General features: G+C 47.9%; 1 protein-coding gene across 5 annotated transcripts in view; it reads right to left on the reverse strand.

Moving 5' to 3' along the window:
- Positions 1–25,753, reverse strand: part of MYO9A (myosin IXA) — a 1,208,318-nt gene that overhangs the window by 835,048 nt on the left and 347,517 nt on the right. For all 5 annotated transcript variants that reach the window (XM_086959231.1, XM_086959230.1, XM_086959229.1 and 2 more), the window contains exon 4: positions 8,761–8,823. In XM_086959231.1, the coding sequence (XP_086815357.1) occupies positions 8,761–8,823 (63 nt within the window). The remainder of the gene's footprint in view (positions 1–8,760; positions 8,824–25,753) is intronic.

The raw sequence follows: 25,753 nt of genomic DNA on the forward strand, positions 1-25,753 counted from the left end.
AATGTAGGCAACATCGCATGTCCCCAGTGTACCGCTACTTGTCTCTTAGCATAAAGGAGCAATAGTGCATGCAGCTTCCTGTCCCCGGGTAAAGTGTCCTGAACATATCCCAGTAGACCTAGAAGTGGGGATGGCTCATCAGCTCTGTGTAGGATCTGATTAATGGCAGTGAAAACGCCGGACCAGTACTTCGAGCTTTGGGCAGCTCCACGCCGCATGTAGGAAGGATGCATCTGCGCCACCACATTTCCAACAAGAGGCGTCCTCCCTGATGCCCATCCGGTGCAGCAACTTCGGTGTGCGGTAGTATCTGTGTAGGAATTTGAAGTGTATTAATCTTAATCTGTAATTGGGCGACAGCGCTGTGAGTTGCCTACAACAGTACTCCCATTGCTCCTCCGTTAGGGGCGTCTCCAGGTCTTCGCTCCAGGCTTGCATAGAAGATGGCACAGTGATTGGGGATTGCTCTTGCATGCAATTGTACAGCCGAGACACCAGCTTCTTAGGGGAGGGTCTCGAAAGCAAGTTTTGAAGGGCCAGGAGCTGTGGCGGTTCCTCAGGGAATTGGGGCCACAGCGCCTTACAGGATTCCTTGAGGGAGTGATATAGGAGCAGATCAGAGAATGATTCAGATTGACCTTCCGCATGCACACCCAGGTCCCTGAAGGTCCCGTTCGGATATAAGTCAGCAAAGGTGTGTAGGCTCTGTCCTCGAAGTGTGAGGGCTCTGCCCCTATCTTGCAAACAGGGCAACATAGGGTTGCCCCGCAGCGGGATGGCTGGTGCGTATAGCAAGGGGAGCTTCGCCCTATTGCGTAACTCTCGCCAAGACCAGCGGAGCATGCCTACTATGTCCACATCTTTGGATGGGCGTGTAACCTTGCCATACAGAGCGACGCTCAGGGGTGACAGGTCGCCACAGTCTTGTGTTCATTTATTCTCACTTTCAATTTGTTTTATCACAGGACCTTTGATCATATTATTGCAATTCTGGCAGTTCAGACAAGGTTGATTTCCTTTGTAGTTGACAATGGATGAGGATTTAGGATTTTTTATGAGCTCCTGCAATAATATGATCAAAGGTCCTGTGATAAAACATCCCATGAAGGGTACAGATGTGAAATTAAAGTTGAATGCTACTTGTGACACTGAAAATGTCATATACATTATCAAATGCCCGTGTGGGTTGATTTACACCGGTAAAACCACACGCAAATTGAAAGTGAGAATAAATGAACACAAGAGCAATATAAGAACTGCTAACATTAAGTCCAACTTGGCACTACACTTTAAGGACAGCAGACACAACATCAGCCAGCTCAGGTTCGCTGCTGTAGAAGTGGTTAACAAGCGAGATGACAGAGACAACAATAACTTTCTACTGCAGCGTGAAAATCACTGGATTACATTTCTTCAATCGATGAAACCCTCCGGTCTTAATGATCGGATGGAATTTCAATGCTATCTGTAGAGCAGCTACTTTAACTTGCACATTGTTCATTATGTATTTTACCATTGAACTTATTATGATTTTTGTTATTATTTTGGTTTGTATTGAGTGTTTGATTACGTTTTGATTCTCTTCGCTATACATCTATTATTTCATACACTTTGGTTGGGCATTACACTTCAGTTAGTCACTATCCACTTCAATATGGCCGCCACGTTCATAGTCCTTCTTTTATTTTCCCGGCTACTTTCATTTCACTTCCGCGCACACGGAACGCTTGGTTCCCATTCCTATGGCGAAGGGCGCAATCAGCAGGACGCGTGTTCTTGCTCCAGTCTAACTGTAAGTTTGTTTACACCACGTTATGCGCTCGATTCGATGTTTGATTGATGATAAAACTTGGGGATATAACGGATTTAACTTCCTTTCGTATTGAGCACGTATAATCTTGCGAGATGTCACTTTCACTTAGCGTTTGGCTCAACCCACGTTATTTGGCATTTTATTTTCTTTCACCCTATGGCTTCGTTTTTTCAATTAATCACGGGCTAACACGTCCTTGTTGGGTGCCTTTGAGTTGCCTCATTTTTTGCACACTTTATTTAGAGAAGACACTCACAATCGTGGTAATTTATGTAGATATCTATTTGCCTCAGTGGATCATACTTAGTTTGTTTCATTATGTTTTAGGATTCCCCTGATGAAGGATCTAGTATCCGAAATGCATTGGGAAATGATGCCTATTTACACACTGTGAATTTGGATTTACCTGTGATATGGAATTGTATAAATTCTGAAGAGAAATTCATGTGGAATTAAACATGGAGAACATGATGATGAACTTGGTTTAATTTTTTGATGACATTCGGAAGTATTGACTAAAGGAACTTATTTGTTTCACTAAAGGTTGTGCGCAGAGAGTTGGCATCTATCCTAGGTGTCACCAACCATTCATTGATTACCACACCTTCTTGTCAGGCGGTGATATCTCTGAAGCACACCCCAAATTACCAACCTTTTTCACACTGAGGAGTGCGTGACCCACACCTTTTCTTCACGTTATACATGTTCCCATCCTGTCTGCGGGGTGCCTAGATCTCCACACATCAGATAGCAAGCCCTCGTCCATCACATCCAGAATCGCCTGGCGCGCTTTAGCATGAGTGGGTCTCCCTGCGCCTCTGCGGTCTAGTTCATCATTCAGCACTACATTGAAGTCGCCCCCCAAGACAATTTGTGGGCAATCCAACAGCATGATCTGAGCCCAAACATTGCGAAAAAAGTCTGGATCATCTACATTTGGGCCGTAAAGGGCTGCCAACACCAGCGGCCTCCCCTGCAATGAGCCGCGAACAATAACATACCTCCCCTCCTTATCCAGCATGCAGGCGTGTTCCTGCCAATCCAAACCCCTCCGTATAAGTATCGCCACACCCCTAGCGTAGTTAGAGTAGATAGCAGAGTATACATGCGCCCAGAGAGAGTGCTTCAGCCTGGGCGAGGGGGTGGTGTTGATGTGTGTCTCTTGTATAAAGCATATGTCCACATTATGTCTGGCAAGCATCCCATGCATCAGCCTAGCTTTTTTGTAGTCCCCTAGGCCTCGAATGTTCCAGGTCCACAATTTAACTCCCCCCATTTCGGAAATCTTGTAAAGTTATCTTGTCCCGTCCCGGGCCCACTTTTGCATACATTGTCCTTGCAACCGCAAGTGAGCACAACAACGCCCAGTGCATTGGATATGACCTATAGCACCCTCTATCGCACCATAGCATAACAACGAATAAACAGCCCAACCATCCCCACCTCCCCCCCGCCCTCACCAACCCCCCAATCAGGTTGTGATTGACCCATACCAGAGCTCTGTGTAACGCTCCGGTAAACAAGAAACAGAAACAGTGGGAGATACCCCATGGGGGCGTGGTGCTCCCAGCTTACACCCCTGTTTGCACAGGGTGGCTGCACAGAAAGTAAGCTTCCACAGCACGGAGGGTGCTCCGCTCCACGGGACGATCACAGGTGTCCCAGCTATGTGTAAGGAGAGTACCAGGAATCAGTAGCATGGCAGACAATATGGTACCCACCCCCAGTGTCCGCCTTTAAACTAGATCAGGACATACAAATCACTTGAACGGACAGGTGCAGGCAGTTCACATGGGCTTAATGATACAGGCCAGACCAGATGATATGGCATTTCCGGCAGCTACAGCTTGCTCAGTCATTGTCGCTGAGTTGACCAGAGTCGTCACCAAGTCTTGGCGATTTCCGCCTCGCCCCTGGACCGCAAATGTGTTTGGCAAATTTCATTGCCGATTGCGCATTCGTGAAAAAGTGTGCTGTTTGCTCATGCATCACCTTAAGTTTCGCCGGATATAGGAGCGAGTACTGGACCCCGGCTTGCATTAGCAGTTTCTTGGCTGGCATAAATTCTTTCCTGGCCGCTTGAACGAGGGGGGTAAAGTCAGGGTAAAAGGAGATGTGATTACCTTTGTGTGTGATCTTACCCTTCTCTCTAGTGAGTCGCAGAAGGAGTTCCATGTCCTGGAAGTTCAGCAGTTTGGCAAGAATGGGGCGAGGCGTTGCACCGGGCAGTGGCTTCTTACCAAGTGCTCTGTGTGCTCTTTCGACTGTGAAAACTTGGGATAGGTCCGGGTCAAAGAGTTCATGTAGGAGGTCCGCCACAAATACCTCCATCTTGCCGGTGTTTGCCGTCTCCGGAATTCCCGTGATTCGAATGTTAGATCTCCGGGACCGCGCCTCCAAATCATCTGCCTTGGCACGTAGGGCTTCCAGTTCCCTCTCGATGTTGGTGATATGCTGCTTGGTATGTTGTTGGAACTCACAGCACTCAGTGTTCCTGTTCTCTAGGCAGTCCAGCCTGGTTTCATGCGCATCCACCTTGGTTTTGACAGATTCCAGCTGCGAGGACATGGCATCCAGTTTGGAGTCTATACTTTTCAGGCTCGACCTGACTTCCATGATCAGTGCCCCAAAGTCTATGTCTGCAGCGGGCCCCTGTGAGGGGGGGCGCCGCCACCTCCAGCTCCGTCGTGCTTTGCTTGGCTTTCTGCTTTTGGTCAAAGTTGAGCCTGTGCTGTCGTGCGTCGTTCTTCCCTCCCATCGTGGATGTGGGGGGGCGCCTCCCAGCAGGGCGTCCCGTGCAAGCCGCTTCGCGGAGCTCTCTGCGACGTTCAGGGGCCTTACATGTATATGAGCCTGGCGCCCCTTTTCATTTGTGTGGAGCGTCCGTGGTTGTCCAGGGACGTCGAGTTGTGGCAAGAAATGGCGTAGCTCCTAGGGCAGCTTTGATAGAAAAGGGCGGTCTCTGCCAGCCCTCAGGCGCACCAGCGTTGCTCGGCCCCAGCTCAGCTCGGGGGTGTGCTATACGTATGGCTGGATATCGGTAGGTTTCTGTCAGCACTCGGGAACGCCACCTATGGTGGCAGGTGTCGCTAAAGGCTGCGTTATTGCGTGGCGCCAGGTGCAGTCTCAACACCCCAGCAGACGAGCAATTGGCGGGATCCGGTTCGCCTTGACAAGGCTAGCTTACTATGGAGACCCCACAAGTATAGAGTTTGGCAGTAGACCTCCGCAACGGGCCCGTGGAACAGTCCGCCCTCCGCTTAGCTCCTCAGCCTCGAGATAAAATGGCGGCCTCGCCGGGGCGCTTCCGCTATGAGCGCGCCCAGGAGCCCAGCGCCCCGCCACCTACTAGGCTAGTGTCCGCTGATGGTAGTATCGTCCAGCCGGTGCCGCCGCTATCGCTGGCTCAGCCCACTCAAGCGGCGGGATTATTGGAGGGTCAGCGCCGCCTCAACTGTTCGTCCGCCACAGGCCCGACCATCCACAGTCTGTAGTCGAACAGTTCCCCCGGTCCGGGCACCACAGCTGCGGGCGTCCGCAAGCGCCCAGCGCGGCCAAGGCATCGGAGGCCGGATCTCAGCAGTCCGGCCACCGATTCGTACCAGGATTCAGTCGAGTGCTTGACTGGGTATCCTCTGCTAAATCATCCGCGGGGCAGGTCCCTCCGAAGCCGCGGTGCACGATTATTCAGGATTGTTGTGTGCAGCCGCGGAGCTTGCTCACAGAGCGGCCATCTCGCTGCTCGGTCGGCCACGCCCATGTCTGGTGACGATCTTCGATGACCTTGGCTGGGAGCGGAAGCATGGAGATGGGCCGGAAGTTCTTGAGGTCTCTCTGGTCCGCCTAGGGTATTTTGAGCAGGGCGTTGTTCTCTGCGTGTTTCCAGTTCTCTGGGAAGGTCGCGGTCTCGAAGGAGGGATTGATGACGTTGCGCAGGTGGGGTGCGATGGAGATGCTGGCTTTGTTGAAGATGTGGTGCGGGAGTGGGTCTGACGGGGAGCCGGAGTGGATTGTGCTCATGGTCTTGATGGTGTCATCGATGTTCACGTTGGCCCAGGCTGGCAGGGGGTTGTAGTCGATGGTGTGCGGAGAGTCTGTAGTGTTGATGTCTGTTGGAGCTGTCTGGGCGGTGAAGCTGTCGTGGATACCAGCGATCTTGCGGTGGAGGAAGGTGGTGAGGGAGTCGCACAGGGCTTGCGACGGCGGGATGACGTTGGTGTTGGAATTGGGGTTGGAGAGTTCCTTTATGATGTTGAAGATCTCCTTGCTGTTGTGTGCGTTTTTGTCGAGGAGTCTTTGAAGGAAGTCCTCTTGGCAGACCTGATTAGGTGATGGTGTTTGCGGATGGTATCTTTGTGGGCTGCGATGCTGTTCGGTGTCTTTTCATTGTGCTGTTTCTGCTCTAGTTTCCAGGAGGTTCGCTTGGAGGCTAGGAGTTCAGGGGTGAACCAGCTAGCTCTCTTGCTGGTGTCTCTGTGGGTGGGTTTCTTTAGCGCGGCGTGGGTGTTGGCGTAGTCGATCCAGCATCTGAGGTTGCTGGCGGCATCATCGATGTTGGAGGTGTTGGTGGATGGGCTGAGAGCAAGGTTTGCATATAGTTGGTCATCAGTGATTTTGTTCCAGCAGCGGTGGGGGATCTGTTGGGTGCGGTGGTGTGTGCTGGGTTTCTGGAAGGTGAAGTGGATGCAGCGGTGGTCGGTCCAGAGGAGTTCGGTGGTGTGGCTGAAGGAGACGTGGGAGCTTGAGGAAAAGACTGGCTCGAGCGTGTGGCCGGCAGAATGGGTAGGCATTGTGATGAGCTGCCTCAGTCCGAGGTTGGCGAGGTTGTCGATCAGGGTGGTGAAGTTGCTGTTGTTTGTTGTTCTCAAGGTGAAAGTTCAGGTCTCCGAGGAGGATGTAGTCGGTGGAGGTCAGTGCGTGCATGCTGATGAAGTCGGCGAAGGAGTCGCTGAACTGGGGTCAGGGCCCGGGGGGTCTGTAGACAAGGGTGCCTCTGAGGGTGGTGTTGGGGTCTGTGTGGATCTGGAAATGAATGTGTTCGGCGGTGCTGAGAGTGTCCTCGGTGCTGATCGAGACCCTAATGCTGTTCTTGTGGACAATGGCGATTACTCCGCCGACTCCGTTGTTGCGGTCTCTGCGGGTGATCTTGTAGCCGTCTAGGATGGCTATGGCGAGTGCAAAGGAGTCGCTCAAGTTCAGGATCTGCACTGCCTGGATCTGTACATGTGCACCCTGAGCCCTGGACTCTGCAACCTACACACTTAACTTAGAGCTTGTGCACAGCCAGTCATCGATCCCAAATTCGGATTTCAGTAGGGATGTAATATATCATTTCACCTGCAATATTTTTGAGACCATCAGTGGCATGGTGTCCACAGGTGCAGTGCAATCGGGGAACTAACGGCAGTAACTGGGACGTTTGTGTTCTTTTCGTTTTGATTTGTTACCGTAACACCCCTTCAACTGAAGATTTTAAGTAGAATTCCAACGTATTTTTCTTTTCCGAGTAAAGAATCATAACTTTTCTTTAATAAAGTATTTTCTAACTAACATGCAAATGTCAAATTCCAGTTTGATGCCACAGTAGTGCAAAACTGGCATGCGATTAACACGGTTTACTGCCTCAGAGATTGCACATTACAGCTAATATTACACCAAGAAACAACACTCCTCATAATAGCAATGGTTCCGATTTAATTTTAACTTACTTAACAAATTAAAACTCGTTGCATCCTGGTTTTGGTTAAAGATCTTTTGGTAAAGCATGTACATGAAAAAGTCATAGCATAAACCATATGCAGATGCAATGCAATGCCATTGTTGAGTGACCTCCTGCGCCTCTTGTGAGGCGAAGCCGGTCACTCAACAATGGCATTGCATACATGGCACACATACATATATCTATATATGTGTATATATAAACACACACACACATACATATATCTAATATGTCGCTGCAAACCAGGCACACATATAATTTTGTATATAAATACATAAAAAATGTTTAGAGTAGTAGCTAGTCTTTGTTGAATCCAGTTTCCCCTTTTAGGCCAACCGCAAAATGGCCTCGAGTCATTTCCTTCTCTTTGCCAAACAAAATACAAGTGTTCTCATTCTGCTGGGAAACACAGTGACAGAGAGCTGACGAAACAGCGCTGGTTTCTCCCAGCTTCAATCACAAAAAAGATGCTATTCTGACACATTTAAAGGTTTGATTGCGCAAAAGAAAAGCAGCAGCATGACACTAGCAAACAGATTCTTTAAGGGACCGCAAAGTAGGCCATTCTGTTGGCGATCACTTTAGATGGGTTCTCGAAAAGGTCACGATCTCAATTCAGATACTGTGGCCGTGCATGATGTGTCTATGCAGGCCATTTGGCCATGCACAAGGTACCTTCCTCTCGTGTCCCTTTATCTAGGTCTAGTCTGCTACACCCTGTGTGATGGTCCAGCACTTACACAGCCACAACGGTGTTGCTGCATTCCCTTTCCAGGGTCCCTTTATTGGCCTTTGTTGCTGCAGTTTTTCTCTGGCTGCTTCTGACTGCTTGGTCCGTGGTAGCCCATTGTAACTATAATATATTGTCAGTCTCACTCAGTTAAGGCAGCTCTTTCTCGGAATTTCTCTAGTTGCCTGTGTGATTATGCACTCCCCTCTCTATTCTCTGCACTGTGGCTCTCACCTCTCTAGTCACTTAAAGATGCTTCCTCTGAGTTTAATCCTCCCCCTGCCTCCCTCACTTGCAGTCCCCGCTGCAATGCCCTATGGATTTTCTCTCTTGCAGTCTCTCTCTCTCTCTCTAAGAACCTTCACAGTCCCTTGTCCAACTTCCTCTAGCTGCACACTTCGTGGTCCTGACCTTTCTTTTGCAGCCGTCTCAACTCTAGCCTCTTCTGGTTGCTAGTACAAGACATGATTATGGTGGATTTAAGTTTTAAACATTTACCTCTCATTGTGTTCCTGGTAAACGAGCCTTGACTTTTCCAGAAGATATTTCTCAACATAAGCTCTGGAAAAAGGAGAAAAAGAAAGATTAATTTTCCCACAGGTAAGGAAGAGCAGTGATTGGAGTACACAGACTTTCAAGGGCAGGCTCATGTGTTGAATTTGTTTATAGGCATTTGACTTTTACGGTACACTTCAAAAGCAGCAAGAATAATACCAAAACAGATACACGACCCTGCACGTCTGCATGAGCAGTCCCATCAGTGACATAGACCCAATGGATTGGGAACAAGACCAGACTGACAACCAAGGTTACAATCTGAACACGTAGAGATGTGTGTTTGTGGACAAGTAAAGACACCAGTTCAAAGCCCCAAAATTCACACAGCAGGTGTGAAACAGGCATAGGATGCTGCCCTACAGAAGAGTCTGAAATGGAAAGCGTGCAGGTGTGATGCAAACACACCAATAGTACAGGAGTCCACACAGACCTGTTGATAGCGCCCATATTGGGGCGGGGGGGCGATGTTTGCATCTATAGGGGTAGACCTTTAGATAGGGCAGCATCTGATGGTTGATCAGCACCTACAGTCATTGATAAAAATCCTCCCATCATATATTAAGGACACCAAGAACATTCTAGACAAATGGATTATACTGAATGATGGATTGACTACATCTTAGTTACCACTGATGCTGAGCCCATATACTTCTATCAGATATGATTATGGCATTTAAACAGTCAAAAAAGCAACCAACTTACCACATTTCCTAGAATCAAATACTATGGTGGATAACCTAAACCAGATCCTCCCTAATAAGGTTTTCAGATTCAAGAAAGACTGCTACCTCCAAATAAGAGGGACTGCAAAGGAAGACAAATTTGCTCTAATGTGCGAATCTATCCTTTGGTGGGGGTGGGGGCAGAGGGGGCTAGTAAAATGCTGGCTATGGGACAACCTCTTGAAATGTGGCTCGTCTGCGGTATGAGGAGTCCCTTGGTACTCAGTAAGCGTAAATCAAACTTGAAATGAGAATCGGGGTAGCAATTAAGCAAGTAGGATAGAGCGAATAATAAGATTAAGTATGAATTGTTCTGTTCTCTAAAGCAAAGCCTTGCGAGTACGGATATTGAGGAATGAAATAAAGTTAACAGAACTATTGTGAACAGTCGACTTCTTACTGGATTGATAAAATCATGTAGATTATTTGACACCCTGGTGAATAAGGAGGTCAAAATAATTGATGGAAGCCCTAACATGCGCAACTGATTTAGTTACATGTAGGTTATATTTAAGCAACTTACAACCTGCTGCTCCATTATTAAGGAGTATCATACATTAAAAAAGGAAGGAAGAATGGTGGACTGTAATATATATGCACATAGGGCCCAATACCACTCAATACTGGAATTTGAGAAATGCAAAGACGACCATATAACAGAATCCAAGTTTGGACATATGTATGTATATGGTTGAAAATGCACTTGTAGAGGAGGTGGTCATTTCAATGTTTTTCCTCCTTAGTTCATGTGACTGATTAACCCGAAGTGCAGCCCTCTGCATTTGGCGTTTGTTTTTCGTTTTAGACAAAACAGCACCAACAGAAAATTGTAGGAGAGTGGCTCAATGTGAAAGGAGTCTTTGGTAGCATGGACTAACACATACACATAGTGAACAAATAAAGTGCGTAACGGTGGAGTGAAGTGTTAGAAAGAAATCAGAATTGTAAGACTTTAAAGTGATTCCCGAACTAGAAACTCGCACCAGTTTGGAGAGGCATGCATTTGGTTGAAAGAGCCCCAACGAAGGTGGTAAGTGGGTGGTCCAACCCATTAAGAATATATGGAGATATTAACTACTAATTGAGCAGTGAAGTTCATGATACAAAAATAAGGAGTGAGATATTAAAGTCCGTAAAATTAAAAGGCCAGCCCACTCATGTCAACACGTTCTCTTAACAAGAGCTAAAGTATGATGCCAATTAGTGAGTACACATTAATAGGGTTGACCATAATTAAATGTTGACGTGTTCAGTGGAATAAAATAACAATGTAAAAATATGATGTATTGCTAAATCTATGACTTAAGTATATGACACCGAGGAAATGAATAAAATTTAATAAGAATTATAGAGGGCAACCTCTCAGAGGTTGGTCGTCTAATTATAGACTAATAGTGAATTTGGTTATATTTATCCAGTGTATAATAATTATATTTCGGTTGTATTTTTGTTAACAGTTTGTTCTTTGAATCTGTACCTTTGAAATTCGTGTATATTATGATATCTTGAAGAAGTTAGGGTAGGCACATAGTTCCACTAAAGCACTGCGACAAAAGTCTGCTACTATAAAATTGTTCTAATTAATATTAAGGAGACATGAGTTTTAATACTCTAGCTATAGTTTTTCTTGTGAGATTTAATATAAAAACACTGTACATTTCATAATCTTTTTGTATAATAAATGTATTTTGATAAACCACAGACATGTCATTTGCAATGTACAGCGTAGGCGGAATATTTTGAGAAAAGATTGATTCTTAAGTAGTTTGGGCTTATTTTCTTTTGAAGGGAACTTATACTGGTTGACTGGTACTTTTAGGAGTTACACTCCCTGTATTTGGATGATAATTAGAAATAGCTACTGCAGAATTACGCTGGCCACAAGTGGTCACACTTTACCAAAAACGACTCCTATGGTTTAAACTTTACTTTTTACAGAGGAAAGTAAATAAATAATTATGGTCCAAGAGAGCTGGGTACGGGTACCCTAACCCTGGGAAAAAAATACAATTTAAAAAAAGGGTTGGCTGCCTACGGGAGGGTTGGGTGAAGTGCCTGGTCACATGGTGGGCGGGCTGCTGTAGGGCCTGGTCACTTTTAAATGACATCTATCCAGCCCCCAAATCATTATTTGGGGAGAGGGACGTGCGTAGGGTCCAACTCCCTGAACTAACTATGGCCCTGGGGACTCCAACCTCAAAGCATATGTGTAAAAAAAGTAATAATAATAAAAGGGGAGGAGGGAGCACGGACCCCTTCCCAAGCCTCTCTGAGGCTCCAGGGAGCCTATCGCTCAGGGCGAAAATATAAGAAATGGAGAGGGGGCATGCAGCTTTGGCAGGCCATGGGGATACCTTCCCCCTGGGCCGTATTAATGTTGCCCTCTTTCCTGATATTTTTCAGACCTGGGAGGTCCCCATGGCCCCGGGGTTGTCTTCATTTTGAGGGGGAGGGATGGAAGGGAAGGTGCACATCCCCCTCCCCGAGCCTTTACCAGCCGGGGACCCCATCCCTAAGAGCAAATATATATTTTTGTTAAAGTAGGGGGTGTGCGCACCGCACATTTCTGAGTCACGAAAAACTCCAGGGATACCATACCCAGGGCTGGTTCTCTTCTTGTGCCCCAGGGAGCCCACAAGAAATGCTAGTTTTGAAAGTGATCTGATGTCTAGGGCCCTGATGTACAGATATCTAAAGTGCAGTGGCTCGGTATCATGGGTGTGAGGGGCCCACTGCACTATAATTCACCTCCTTCACAAAAGGTAAGCCATCTCTTTAGAACAAGGAGAGGATAGTCTCTCTTGGATATTGCATTCCTTTCCCTTGCATGGTGGGATAGCTGATCTTGGGTTTAATCTCCCTCCATTTCCAGATACAAAACACAGTGCACACCTCCCCAACAAACTACAACAGTATTTTTTTTTATTTATCCTCCTCTCCAATTGCAGCAAACATGCATTTAAACTCACAACACACTCCTCTCCCCATCCTTCTGCTTACTCTCCTGTGCACCCTAGGACCTAGATTCACTCTCCGCTACCACAGCTAACTCCCTCCAAGTCTCGCCTCACTCATTCTCACCTCGCTTACAGTGCTCAATTACATTTCTATTACTAGCAACCCTTCTCACAACCCCTAGCACAACTCTACTGAATGCTACTGCATCCTCTACCCCTTCCAATATTTCCCCCACTTACACCAACCTTACATCTTTGCCACCTAATGCAACCAATTACATCTTTCATCCAAACCTTACCTCACATACAAATACATCTCTGCTACTAACTAAATCACCTTTTGTGTTCCATGAGGGTGAACATGGACATCAATTGAGGGTCACCAGGGGCCAGACTGCAACCCATAGGCAACCTTTTGCTACCCTTCTAACTATGTTTGCGAGCACTGGCTCCCAGTCAATCACATTTGTCAAGTTATACGGGCACAGGCTCAAGTGACATTTTCTTGGCTCACAAATGAGAATAGATAACTTATAAATGTGATGCTGGGAGGTTGGAGGGCTGTGCTATGCAGTACACGTGCAATAGCAGCCATTTACGCACATATCAGTCTTACTTAAAGTGCCAAAGTACACAACTTGAAATTAGTAAACAAGGGATCTATTGGAGCTAACTGCGTGAACAAATTGTGTGAGGCTAAGCAATTACCTTTCAACACTGTGCTTCTTTTTCTTTTATCACGTTTGAGAACACCTTGAAATTAAAATGTCAAAGTATTTGCCGTGCAGATACCTCTTTAGTATAAACAGTGGTCTTTAATACTCCCCCCTCTATAATAACAACCATGCCCACACACGGTGCACATGACAACTTAAGTTACTCTAGGTTCACCAACTGCATTGTCATTAGGGCAGTGGGCATGAATTTTCTTCTTTGAAAACAACCACCACTTCAACTCAAGCCCACTCAGTGCACGGTTGCAGTATAATGTACTACAATGCTGCACACTGTTTAAAAAGGTTCTAAACCCATGCAGCATTATTTAACCTCTGTTTCGGAAGATACAGTCTGCTACTGATATTGTATGTAGAAACGTTTTCATTAAGATTTGAATAACGTATGTTTATAGATTACTTCATTTGAACCTGCTAGAGATTTTTCAACCGCAAAGTATAGCATCACTTCCTGTGATGATACCGGTGCAACAGCCATTCATGTCATTTGCATTACTACGGTAGGGGAAGTTTCAAAGGCCATTATGTAATTTCCTGTGTTGTCCCAGGTAAAAAGATCTTGTAATGTCAATTTCTGTATTTTGAATAATGGATTAACTGATGTCTATGAAAGTTGGATGTTAATAACTTTTTAGGTACCACCTTGAAAATTCTCCCTATATATCTTTCCACAAAATGCGCTTGTGAAGAGCTCCAAACAGCTGCTTTGCCATCTTAATTAGCAGGATATTAGCCATAGAAGCAACTTTCGATCCCAGAGTCACAAGCACTCTGGCCCTCCTTCAGCCTCTCACCGTGTTCCATTTAAAGCTCCATTCCATACCCTACGCACAAAACTCAGGCTTTTGATATGGAGTCATGTGAATCACAATTAAGACAAGACAACAATATGAAAATGCCTTGCAAAAAGATGCTCCAAGTCAAATTATTATTATTAATTCCATTTGTAGAGCGCAGCTGCAACCATACGGTGTCCTGGTGCTAGTGACCCCAGCCAGCAAAACCCACTACACCAACAGAGAGTAGCATTTAAGGGAGCAATTTTTTTTTTTTTTTTTTTTAAATGCATGTTTACATTTGGTGGGGCAATTGCTCCCCCCATGGGAAAATACACATTTATCTAGGAAAGAAAGAAAAAAGCAACACTGGACAACCAACAGCTGATTTTGAACAATACTTCTGCCTTCTACATAGGACAGTTTCTTAGAAGGAAAGTTTTAGCCAGTCAGCCGAGATGGCGTATCGGTGGATGACTGCTGCCCAGGCCCTCACTCGAGTTATGGAGGATAGCACTGAGGCAGGATCAGAGACTGAGACAGTAGATACTAAGAAAGCATCTCAGTGATTTTTCAGTCGGCGAAGTTCCATCTGACAACTCGTCTTCCTGCGATTCTGAGTGAAATGATGGCAGTCATGTTGTCCCTTCACAAGCACATTCTGTGTACCATAGCAGGGTAGACCAACCTGAAGTGCAGGCTCATGCAACGACAAGCACAGATGAAGTGCTCTCTTGGCAGCCTCCCAGGTTAGTTCAGTCCCAAATTTCGCTGTTCATTGGCAATGCTCGATGTGAAGTCGATATAGCCATTTTTTTGCCAATTGACTACGTCCATCTCTTTTTGGATGTTGACTTTCTTGAACAAATTGTGCAGCAAAAAAAGTGTGTGCCAAACAATTTCTGAGGGGACATGAGAGGCACTATAGTGTTAAAATCTGGTTCGCGATGTCAACATTACTTAAGGCCTAGACACGAAGTCTAGGCCTTAAGTACTGTACGTAATATCCCTTGTTCTGCCAGAACGTTTTTATGATATAATGTTTGTGTTCAAGCGAGCTTCCCTCCTCCTATCTCCGGGTCTGACATATGACGCAGCTGATGTAATTTTGAATGCGCTACCTCCTCGCCTATCACATCAACTACACGTAATTATGTACAATTCTGTCAGATTATTTCTGTCTGTCCTGAGACTCTGTACTTTGGAGAAAGAACACATGAAACCATTTACGATGTCGGGGTTAAGAATTTAACGAAGGTAGATGTCGGCTAGACAAGCTGGCTAGATATGTTGAAAAGGGAGGACTGTTAAAATCTGGTTCGCGATGTCAACATAATCGGCGCCACCTTGTCCCCACTCAGGCCCGTACGCTCTAGTAAGCAGCGGCCATTTTGAAAGCGCCATGGCCCCTCTGCCCCTCGCCGATCACCAGCGCGTCCCCCTGGCGCTGCGAACACCCCCCCCCCGCACTCTCTGACCACCTCCGCTCTCCCGTGCATTGACCTTACACCCCTCCCCAGCGCGACCCGACCTCGGAAGCGACCCCCCCGGCCCGCACCTCCCCGGCCTTTGATGAACCCCCTTCCTCTGCCCTGCCCCGCTCCCAAGCCACCACCTGGCCCTACAGCTGCCATTTATTGGCCCCCTTCCTGTAAGCAGTTGCCCCGATTCAAAGGATCTCCGACTAATCAAAGGCCTCCCACCCCGTGCGATCCGATCGGATACACCCGTTCCGGGAATCGACAGAGTATCCTGCTGTGGAATAGCCATCACTTTCTGTAGATATGTGTGGGAACGAGCTTGAAGTGGGGATTCCAAGGATGTCTTTCCGTACATCAAAGTCTTGACAAGAATGTGTCACGTGTAATAAAGCAATAAACCTGTTTATAAGAGGCCAGGCCTCAGAGATGTGGTTAGAGCACCTCCCGAAGACATTCTGTGTGCGTGTCCGAAATGACAGGCTCTCCTCATGAGAAATAAACCCTGTTCTTGCGTTCCAGCTTCCAGCGCCTGTCTCTTTATTTGGTAACTATTGCTATGGGAAATTAGAGGCGTCCTTGCGCCAACAGCCTGGGCATTCAACACTAACTGGCTGCTTTTCCTCATAGGGCCTGATTCTAGGGCACCCCAGTGGGCTCCTACTTCACTAGAGGAGCTGTAGATATTTTTGGGTCTAACGCTCAAAATGTGGCTAGTGCACAAACCCAGCTTGTAGTCCAACTGGTCTACTCACGCAGTTTGGGTAACACCGATCTTCTCACCAAACATCAGCAGAGATAAGTTTTTGCTATTTCAATGACAATTCTGCAGCATTGGCTCGGGACCATCTGGACCATGACAGGTTGTTCAAAATTCGGCCTATCATGGAACAATTCTCTGCCAGTTTTCCAGAGATTTGTAACCCTGGAATGAATATAGCAATTGATGACTCCTTGATCCTTTAGAAGGGCGGCTGCTGTTCAAGCAGTACAATGCGAGCAAAAGAGCTCATTGTGGCATTGTCGTGGAGTGAGTGTAGCGGGCCGGAAAAGCAGGCGAGGAGGCCGTATGTAGTGGGCAATATTCGGTCTTTATTCTATATTTACAGTACAGATAGTCCCAACAGGTCGAGGGTGTGGCACCAGGCGATGAACACAGAGGCGTTGCTTCTTCCTCTTCGTGATGTCCGCAGATGGTCCGGGTAGATTTCGATGACGGGGAGACTCCCAGGAGGACCGGAAGAGAGGAAAGAAACAAAGGACCGTTAGTCTGATCGAGTCGATAGAGAGACTCAACTGTACACCTTCACCCAGGTAGTGCAAGATCGGGGTCGGAAACGGACAGTGGGGAAAGGAAGGTACCGGGAATAAGGAACACAGGTTTGGGTAATAGAGAGGGTGCAGGGGTGGGGTGTGCGAGTAACGAAAGGGCTTTATACAGTGAGGTGCTATATACTTATAATACAGTGCAAGGGTAGTGAGACTATGCAGAGAGGGTATGTATACAGGGACTTTAACACGAACTCCTAGTGAGTAGGGATAAAGGAGGCAAAAGGCACTCACGCGGTCCGCCGTAACTCTCCAGTGAGTTACGGCCGCTCTCCAGCCACCTCCAAGGGACTCCACCACTCCTCTGTCCACACTTCTTCCTCGCACGTCTGGTCACCTTCTCCGTCTCCAGCCAGAGGGTCCTGGCACGAAACTCCGACACCTTGTTGTGCTGAATCCGGGCTTTTATCCTGTGCTGACTCTGCCAGGGGGGCGGGACTTCCGGGGTCAGCTGGATATGGTTCCTCCCTTCCTGTTGCTCGGGTTGGCTCCTGTGGGAGAGAGAAGGGCGGGGTTTCGTTGGTGATGGAGGTTGCTCGGCGTCCTGTCTCGGTGCTGGCGTTTCGGTGAGGTAAACTCAGTCCCAGGGGTGTCGGACAAGGCATGATAGGGGGAGTTGGGTCCTCAGATAGGGTTTTACGGGCCGTTCCATCACATCCCCTTCCCCTAGCTGTCCTTCTTGTAATGGGAGGAGAATGCGGATACCGGGACAGAAAATCCGCATTGCCTTGATCGGAACCCTTTCTATGTTTGGTTTGGAAATGAAAGGGTTGGAGAGACAAAAACCACCGCAGGACCCGGTCATTCTGTCCTTTATTTCTAGCCATCCACTCCAAAGGGGCGTGATCTGTATAAAGTATGAAGTCTCTGCCCTCAAGGTAATACCGAAGGCTTTCCACCGCCCATTTGATGGCTAAAGCTTCTTTTTCAACCACCGCATATTGTTTTTCCCGGGGGAAGAGTTTGCGGCTCACAAACAGAATGGGTCGTTCGTTTCCCAGGGCATCCTTCTGGGACAATACGGCTCCTAAGCCGTAGTCCGATGCATCTGTCTGTAGGATGAAAGGGACTGAGTAATTGGGGGGAACCAACACAGGACCCGAGGTCAAGGCTTCTTTGAGGTCTGTAAAGGCATGCCAGGCTTCTGAGGAGGGATTCCCGAGTTGTTCATCTGAGCGGTTTGTTTTTTTCAACAGGTCCGTGAGGGCTGCCGCTCTTTGAGAAAAGTTGGGCACAAAGCGCCGATAATACCCCAGGAGTCCTAGGAAGGCTCGGAGGTCTTTTTTTGAATGTGGAAACGGGAGGGATCGGATGGCTGCCGTTTTGCTCTCTTGGGGTCTGATCAGGCCGTCCCCCAGAAGAAACCCCAAGTATTTAACTGTTTTCGCTGCCAACGTGGTTTTGGCCGGGTTGATGGCAAATCCGTATGAGCCTAAGGAGCTGATAACACTGGAAAGGTGCTGCAGATGTTGGGGCCAGCTGTCGCTAAAGATGACGAGGTCATCCAGATACGCGCCTGCGTAAGCTGTATGGGGTCTCAGGACCTGGTTCATGGCCCGTTGAAAGGTGGCGGGGGCGCCATGAAGTCCAAAGGGCATGACCAGGAATTGATACAACCCATCCGGGGTGGAAAAGGCAGTCTTTCTTCTATCTTGTTCCCGGAGGGGTATCTGCCAGTACCCCTTGCAGAGATCGAGTGTGGAAATGAATTTTGCTTGCCCTATTCTTTCGATCATTTCGTCCACCCTGGGTAAGGGGTAGGTGTCGAACTTGGAGACCTTGTTGACCTCCCGGAAGTCGATGCAGAAACGGACCGAGCCGTCAGGTTTCGGTACCAATACGATAGGGGAGTTCCACTCGCTGACTGAGGGTTCAATTATTCCCATTTGTTGCATGACTTCCACTTCCTGACGGATGACATCTCTACGGGCCTCTGGTACTCTATACGGCCTCAGGCGGACCACTTTCCCTGGTTCGGTTTCAATCCTATGTTCGGTGACCGTGGTTCGACCAGGGGAAGTCGAGAAGACGCTTTTCAGGGGTTCCAAGGTGTGGCGTAGTTCCTGGATTTGTACTGGGTTAAGGTCGGAATCTAGACACGGGTCGAAAGAGAAGATGAGGTTCTTCTTGGTTCCCGACAGCACCGGACGGGGTCCTTCCCACTTTTTTAGCAGGTTAACATGAAAGATTTGAGTGGTGCCTCGGGTAGGGTCCAGTTCTATCTCGTACGTGACGGGTGTTACCTGCCGAAGGATGGGGTAGGGTCCTTGCCATTGTCCCAATAATTTTTGGTCGGACGAGGGCATCATAAGGAGTACTAGGTCGTTGACAGCAAAGACCCGACTGCGAGTGCCCTTGTCATATTGTCTCTTTTGGTTGCCCTGAGCGGTCACCAAGTTTTGTCTGACAATATCGCGAATCATAGACAGATGTGTCTTGAGGTTTTGCATATATTCTGGGAGGGGACGAGTCCGGTCCGGTTCAGCTTCCCATGCTTCCTGGGCCATATCTAGGAGGGTACGGGGGGCTCGTCCGTACAGTAATTCATATGGGGAGTACCCCGTGCTGCTCTGAGGTTTACAACGGATCGCAAACAAGGCCAAAGGAAGCATGTCTTCCCATCTCTTCGCTTCGAGGCCTAAGAGTTTTTTTAATGTTTGCTTCAACGTGGCGTTGTATCGTTCTACGAGCCCGTCTGTTTGCGGGTGATACGCAGAGGTCCGGATTTGTTTGATTCCTAACTCCGCACATACCCGTTTCATAAGGGCTGAAACGAATGGGGTGCCCTGGTCGGTGAGGATTTCCCGCGGGAAGCCAACCCGCGAAAACAAGGAGATCAGAGCTTTCGCTATTGCCTGTGTGGTAGGTTGGCGGAGGGGTATGGCCTCCGGGAAGCGGGTGGCATAGTCTACTATGACCAGGGCATAGCGACACCCGCTACGGGAGGGCAAGAGGGGACCGATTATGTCCATCCCAATGCGACTGAAGAGAACATCTATGACAGGGAGGGGTTGCAACGGGACACGGGGTGGTCTGTGTCGACTGTTCTTTTGGCATATTATGCATTCGCGGCAGTAAGTCTTGATCCTTTGATACACCCCCGGCCAATAGAACTTCTCCAAGATGGCTTGGCTGGTTTTTTCGTCCCCGAAATGACCCCCCAAAAGGTGACTATGTGCCAGAAAAAGGACTTTGTCTTGAAAGGGGCCGGGGACAAGCAACTGAGCATTCTGTTGGGGCCCCCCTTTTCGATATAACAACCCGTTTTTCTTAATAAAGTAAGGACCTACTTGTAAGGGGTCCTCGTGATCAAGTGCTTTTCCCCACGCCTCCTGTAGCAGAGGATCTTCTCGTTGAGCGGCCCTGAACTCTTGGTCAGTCTGCCAGGGGTGTTCGTCAATAATGGCAGGATAAGCGCTGAGGTGTTCTTTCTTTTCTCTTCTCTTCTGACTCCTCGGTTTGTGGGGTTTGGGATCGGGTACTTGATCGGGACACTCTGGATAGGGCGCCTCTTTCCACCACTGAGTTAGGGAGTCGGAAGTCTTTTGTAAGAGCATTGGAAGTCCCGGATAATCACTCCCTAAAATAGCTTTTCCGGTAATGCGGGTACAAGGCCTACGGTGAGAGAGGTCCCGGGGTCTTGGGAATGTTGGACTCGTACCTGAGTGGTGGGATATTGTTTAGTGTCTCCATGCACACATTGTATGGCTACAACCCCAGTAGGTTTGCTTAGAGGCTGGGCAAGGTCTTGGGGTCGTAGAACACTCTGTCGACATCCAGTATCGGCGAGAGCCCTCAGTGGCTGACCATTTATGGACACTGGACAATAGAACGGCGGTGGCGTGTAACCGGGAGGGTTACACAGGTAGTTCCTGACGAAACCAACCTCCATCGGTTCCTCCTTCTGTGGACACATCCGGGCAATGTGTCCGAACCCACCACAGGAATAACACTGGGGTCCGGGAGTCGGGGTTCGGAACACTACGGGGGAGGGAAATAGCGGTGGTGGTTCAGGTCGACGGCCTTGGGGAGGCCGGGTTGGGCGAGTGGACGTAGCAGGCAGGGGCCTGTGGGGGTGGTCGTCCTTGCCCCGCTGAAGTTCTTGTGCCCTGCTATATGCAGACGCTATCTCTATAGCAGTCTCAAGGGTGAGTCGGGAGTGCTGCCTCACCCAGCGTTGGGTAGCCGGGTGTAAGGAATTAAGGAACTGTTCCAGATAGATCTTCTCCAGGATATTCTCCTTGGTAGAGGTTTCGGGTCTCAACCATCGGTTGGCGAGATCGCGGATCCGAAAGGAGAGTGCTCTCGGGTTCTCTTGGGGCTTTTCCCTGGCCTGACGAAGTTTCACCCTGTAAGTATCATCATCAATGCCAAGGCGTTCTAGGATGCACCTTTTAATGTCAGCATAGGGAGTGTTGCCCTGGATATTGGCCTGTTGGTAGGCCGCTTGGAGGTCACCGGTGAGGAGTGGACCCAAATACTGTCCCCACCGATCAGCAGGCCAGTTGGCGGCTTGAGCTATCCTCTCAAAGTTTGTGAAAAAATAGTCCGGGTCTTCTCCAGGGACATATTTCTGAAGAACGACAGAGGGAAGAGAGGTCATCGGTCTTTGTTGGCCCAGGGCGTCTGCTAGCTTTGTCATGGAATCTTCATGGGTCGCCCCTTGGCCTTTTAGAACATCGTGGAGCTGACCTCTGTCGTCTTCGGCAGTCTTCATGAACTGCTCCATAAGTTTCCCGAATTGTTCTTGGGACTCTGCCATCTTCTTTATTACGGCCTCCATGCCTCCAGCAGATCCCACTTCTGACACCAAATGTCGTGGAGTGAGTGTAGCCGGCCGGAAAAGCAGGCGAGGAGGCCGTATGTAGTGGGCAATATTCGGTCTTTATTCTAGATTTACAGTACAGATAGTCCCAACAGGTCGAGGGTGTGGCACCAGGCGATGAACACAGAGGCGTTGCTTCTTCCTCTTCGTGATGTCCGCAGATGGTCCGGGTAGATTTCGATGACGGGGAGACTCCCAGGAGGACCGGAAGAGAGGAAAGAAACAAAGGACCGTTAGTCTGATCGAGTCGATAGAGAGACTCAACTGTACACCTTCACCCAGGTAGTGCAAGATCGGGGTCGGAAACGGACAGTGGGGAAAGGAAGGTACCGGGAATAAGGAACACAGGTTTGGGTAATAGAGAGGGTGCAGGGGTGGGGTGTGCGAGTAACGAAAGGGCTTTATACAGTGAGGTGCTATATACTTATAATACAGTGCAAGGGTAGTGAGACTATGCAGAGAGGGTATGTATACAGGGACTTTAACACGAACTCCTAGTGAGTAGGGATAAAGGAGGCAAAAGGCACTCACGCGGTCCGCCGTAACTCTCCAGTGAGTTACGGCCGCTCTCCAGCCACCTCCAAGGGACTCCACCACTCCTCTGTCCACACTTCTTCCTCGCACGTCTGGTCACCTTCTCCGTCTCCAGCCAGAGGGTCCTGCCACGAAACTCCGACACCTTGTTGTGCTGAATCCGGGCTTTTATCCTGTGCTGACTCTGCCAGGGGGGCGGGACTTCCGGGGTCAGCTGGATATGGTTCCTCCCTTCCTGTTGCTCGGGTTGGCTCCTGTGGGAGAGAGAAGGGCGGGGTTTCGTTGGTGATGGAGGTTGCTCGGCGTCCTGTCTCGGTGCTGGCGTTTCGGTGAGGTAAACTCAGTCCCGGGGGTGTCGGACAAGGCATGATAGGGGGAGTTGGGTCCTCAGATAGGGTTTTACGGGCCGTTCCATCACAGGCATCAAAAGGTACATGCTATATTAGAGCTCTACTGGCTATATGTACGGCTAGAGAGTGTATACTGGGAAGGACTCCACTTTAAACTCTGTAGTTTGCCCTCCCACGCTAGGAGCCATGGGAAAGATTGTATGGGAGCTTGTCCATCCACTCCTTCACAAAGGTTATAACCGTTATGTGGACAACTTCTAGACGGGAGTAGAGCTGTTCCATGAGCTGTACAAAGCTGGCACTGTGGCATGCAGTAGTGTTTGTTAATAACTACTAAACTTCCTGTACTGTTGATGGAATTGCATAACAGGAGACAAGAGTAACAAGAATGGCGCCTTGGATCAACTGAGCTAATAATTTGAATGCCAAATTAGCGTTCTCCCCAGACAATATAGAGCTGTCAAAAGGCATTCTCATAAGGGGCAATAGGACATCCCTGAAAATCTGGTTGCTCACATTCGGGCTTGCCTTCTAAGCACTTCTATTGTGCCAGTAGCAATGTGGCATACAAACCAGCAGAAAATAAATATTTGCCACATCTTGGCCATCATGTAGCATTTGAGCAAGCAAAGCCCTGAGGCCTTCTGGGATGGGCGGCAAGATTTTGGAGGCCATATTCCAGAAGGCCCATCACTTTCTAGGTTCTTTAGGCTATACTGGGCAAAGAGAACAATCTTTCTGTTTAGGCTCTATCTGGAAGTGTGGTCTGAAAGGCAACAGGTCAAGTAACCAGATGACCCGAGCATCTCTTTGGCCAAGGGGCCCATAGGGTGTCTTCAAGAGCCTTATTGAATTGCAATGGTGACTCAGAAGAATTTGACCAGGCTGAAGGATTTCAATTTACAATTATTCCTTGGTTCCAAGAGCAGGCAAATATAAATAAAGCCCTTCTGCTGTACTTTGCATGACCACTTCGAAAGACGCACTTTATTTTGTTAGCAGCACAAGGGGTGAGTTTAGCACAGTCTCTGGGCATTTTGTAAATCCAGTCCATCAGTTAATGAGGAGGGAGCAGGTTGTCTGGCTCTTCGTCACCACCAGTAACAGTGAAGTCTGTTTCAGTGCAGCACAGAAAGACCTGGTTTGGACCCTGGGGCCAGATTGGGCATAGTTCCCACTGAGTCAGTTATCACCAATGGAGGACCCACCAGCGAACGTCCAACTGGAATCCATCACAGCTTTATGGGGTCAAGAAGGTGCACCAGAGGGAGCCAGAAGAATCAAAATAAACCTGCAGCACAGCATATTTGAAGCTATAATTTATAGCATGCCTGCTTTAAACTGTGGGACTGGATATGAGTCGGAAGACGCTTATGGGCTACATCCCTTAAATTGAAGGCCTCAAGCCTTCGCCCCTGATTTCAAGTGACATGATAGGGTCAAGTCCACTCAGCCTTCTTGAACTTATGCAGTACCTACTCCGAAAACTTTGTGAGAACAGGACATTGCGCACAACTGACTTCCTGAAAGGGATCAAGAATAGCTCTGCTATTTGAAGCAGGAGTAGAATCTATATTTTGACCACAACATCTTCTTATGATCAGTGATGTCGTTTTTCACCTGCCAATCCAGGATTGCCTTCAGGTGTATAAGGGCACATTTATTACACAACTTTGAGTCGTGATCAGAGCCCAAACCCTAAAGGTACATGTTGATCGGGTCAATGACCGATATCTTCTTCCTGCAGTCATGGCACAACTTGAATCCTGTTATTTTCAGAAGACATAGTTCGAGGCACACAGTTTGTAATGTTTTGAAAGTCACTGGAAAACTCGCATTGTTAAGAGCATAAAGAAAGAAACAGACCTCAGCAAGTAAGGGTGGCACTTGTAGGTGGTTCTGCTCCATCCTTTAAGGGGTGGAACAGAACCACTAACTCAGGGCATCCAAATTATTTGGATTGATTCTGGAATACTATTAAGGTGAGGAATCTGCCTTAAGAAGTACATATTAGAATTAAAATGTATCCTTTTAAATGTGAAGCACAAAGCAACCTCTTTCATGTGTGAGAAAACAGTGTCAATGTTTGTGTGCAATTTCAATGTTGAGAGCATGTTTCCAATGTAGTTTTGCCTTCCCGATGCTCAGTGTCTTGGAAGCGGATTTGGTATTTATATTAAAAACTAGTACCATGGGTCTAAATAGTATGTTTTAGCACCTTAATATCATCATGTAGTGACGGATATTTCTTCGTAAAATACTTTACAATCTGCATCACCCTTTAGTATAGAAACAGGCCTAGTGAATTGTAAGGTCCTCTGTCTAAAGGATCCGAGCAAGAGAAATTTTCCTTCTGGAAACCACTCTCCCTTTCAAAACTATATGAGCTGGGAAAATGGTAATCTAGCTAGTATATGCCCTACCACCATCAACTGCCTCCAGGTTTCTATAGTCTTATCTCTTGGAGTAGGGTAGTGATACAAGATTCTAGTGCATGTGAACTTGCCAATTGCTCAGTAAACAACACTTCTTGAAAACAAAACTGTGTTAAAGGAATAGGAATATTCAGAAATTAAAAAGAAACGTGGATAAGGCATCAATATCAATCAAAATTACCTAACAAAGGTGTTTAACTGCAACCTGTTCCATTGTAGAACTTGATTCTGTAGGTGCTCTAAGGCTGTCCTGTAATTCTATGTGAGGACCGGAGGTTCGGATTAGATTGTTTTCTCTCCATTTTATTTTCACCAGCAGCCTTTAGGAACACAGAACTACATTTCCCATGAGTCCCCAGAAAAGAAAAAAGAATTTTCCAAAATAAACAATGTCCAATCAGAGTGCAGAGTGCATACAAGGAACCGCCCTCTCCTGAATCCGTTCCTTTCCTTCGGGCAGTACACAGAGGATCAGGCTACCCTGTTCCTCTCTGAACCCACAGAGATCAACTCTGGAGTACCCCAAGGATCTTCTCTCAGCCCTACGCTTTTTAAAGTCTACATGGCCCCCCTCGCCGCCATCGTCAGACAGCATGGGCTCAGCATAGTATCATACACGGATGATACCCACCTCATCCTCTCTCTCACCAAGAACCCCTAAGACACCAGACTCTGCTTCTAGCAATGAATGAGGGATATCGCGGCATGGACGAAGAGAACCTGCCTGGTGCTCAACTCAGATTAGACCAAGGTCCTCATCCTCAGACTCTACACCTGGGACAACACCTGGTGG

Source organism: Lissotriton vulgaris, chromosome 2_2 (genome assembly GCF_964263255.1).
Source record: "Lissotriton vulgaris chromosome 2_2, aLisVul1.2, whole genome shotgun sequence".
Lineage (NCBI taxonomy): Eukaryota > Metazoa > Chordata > Amphibia > Caudata > Salamandridae > Lissotriton > Lissotriton vulgaris.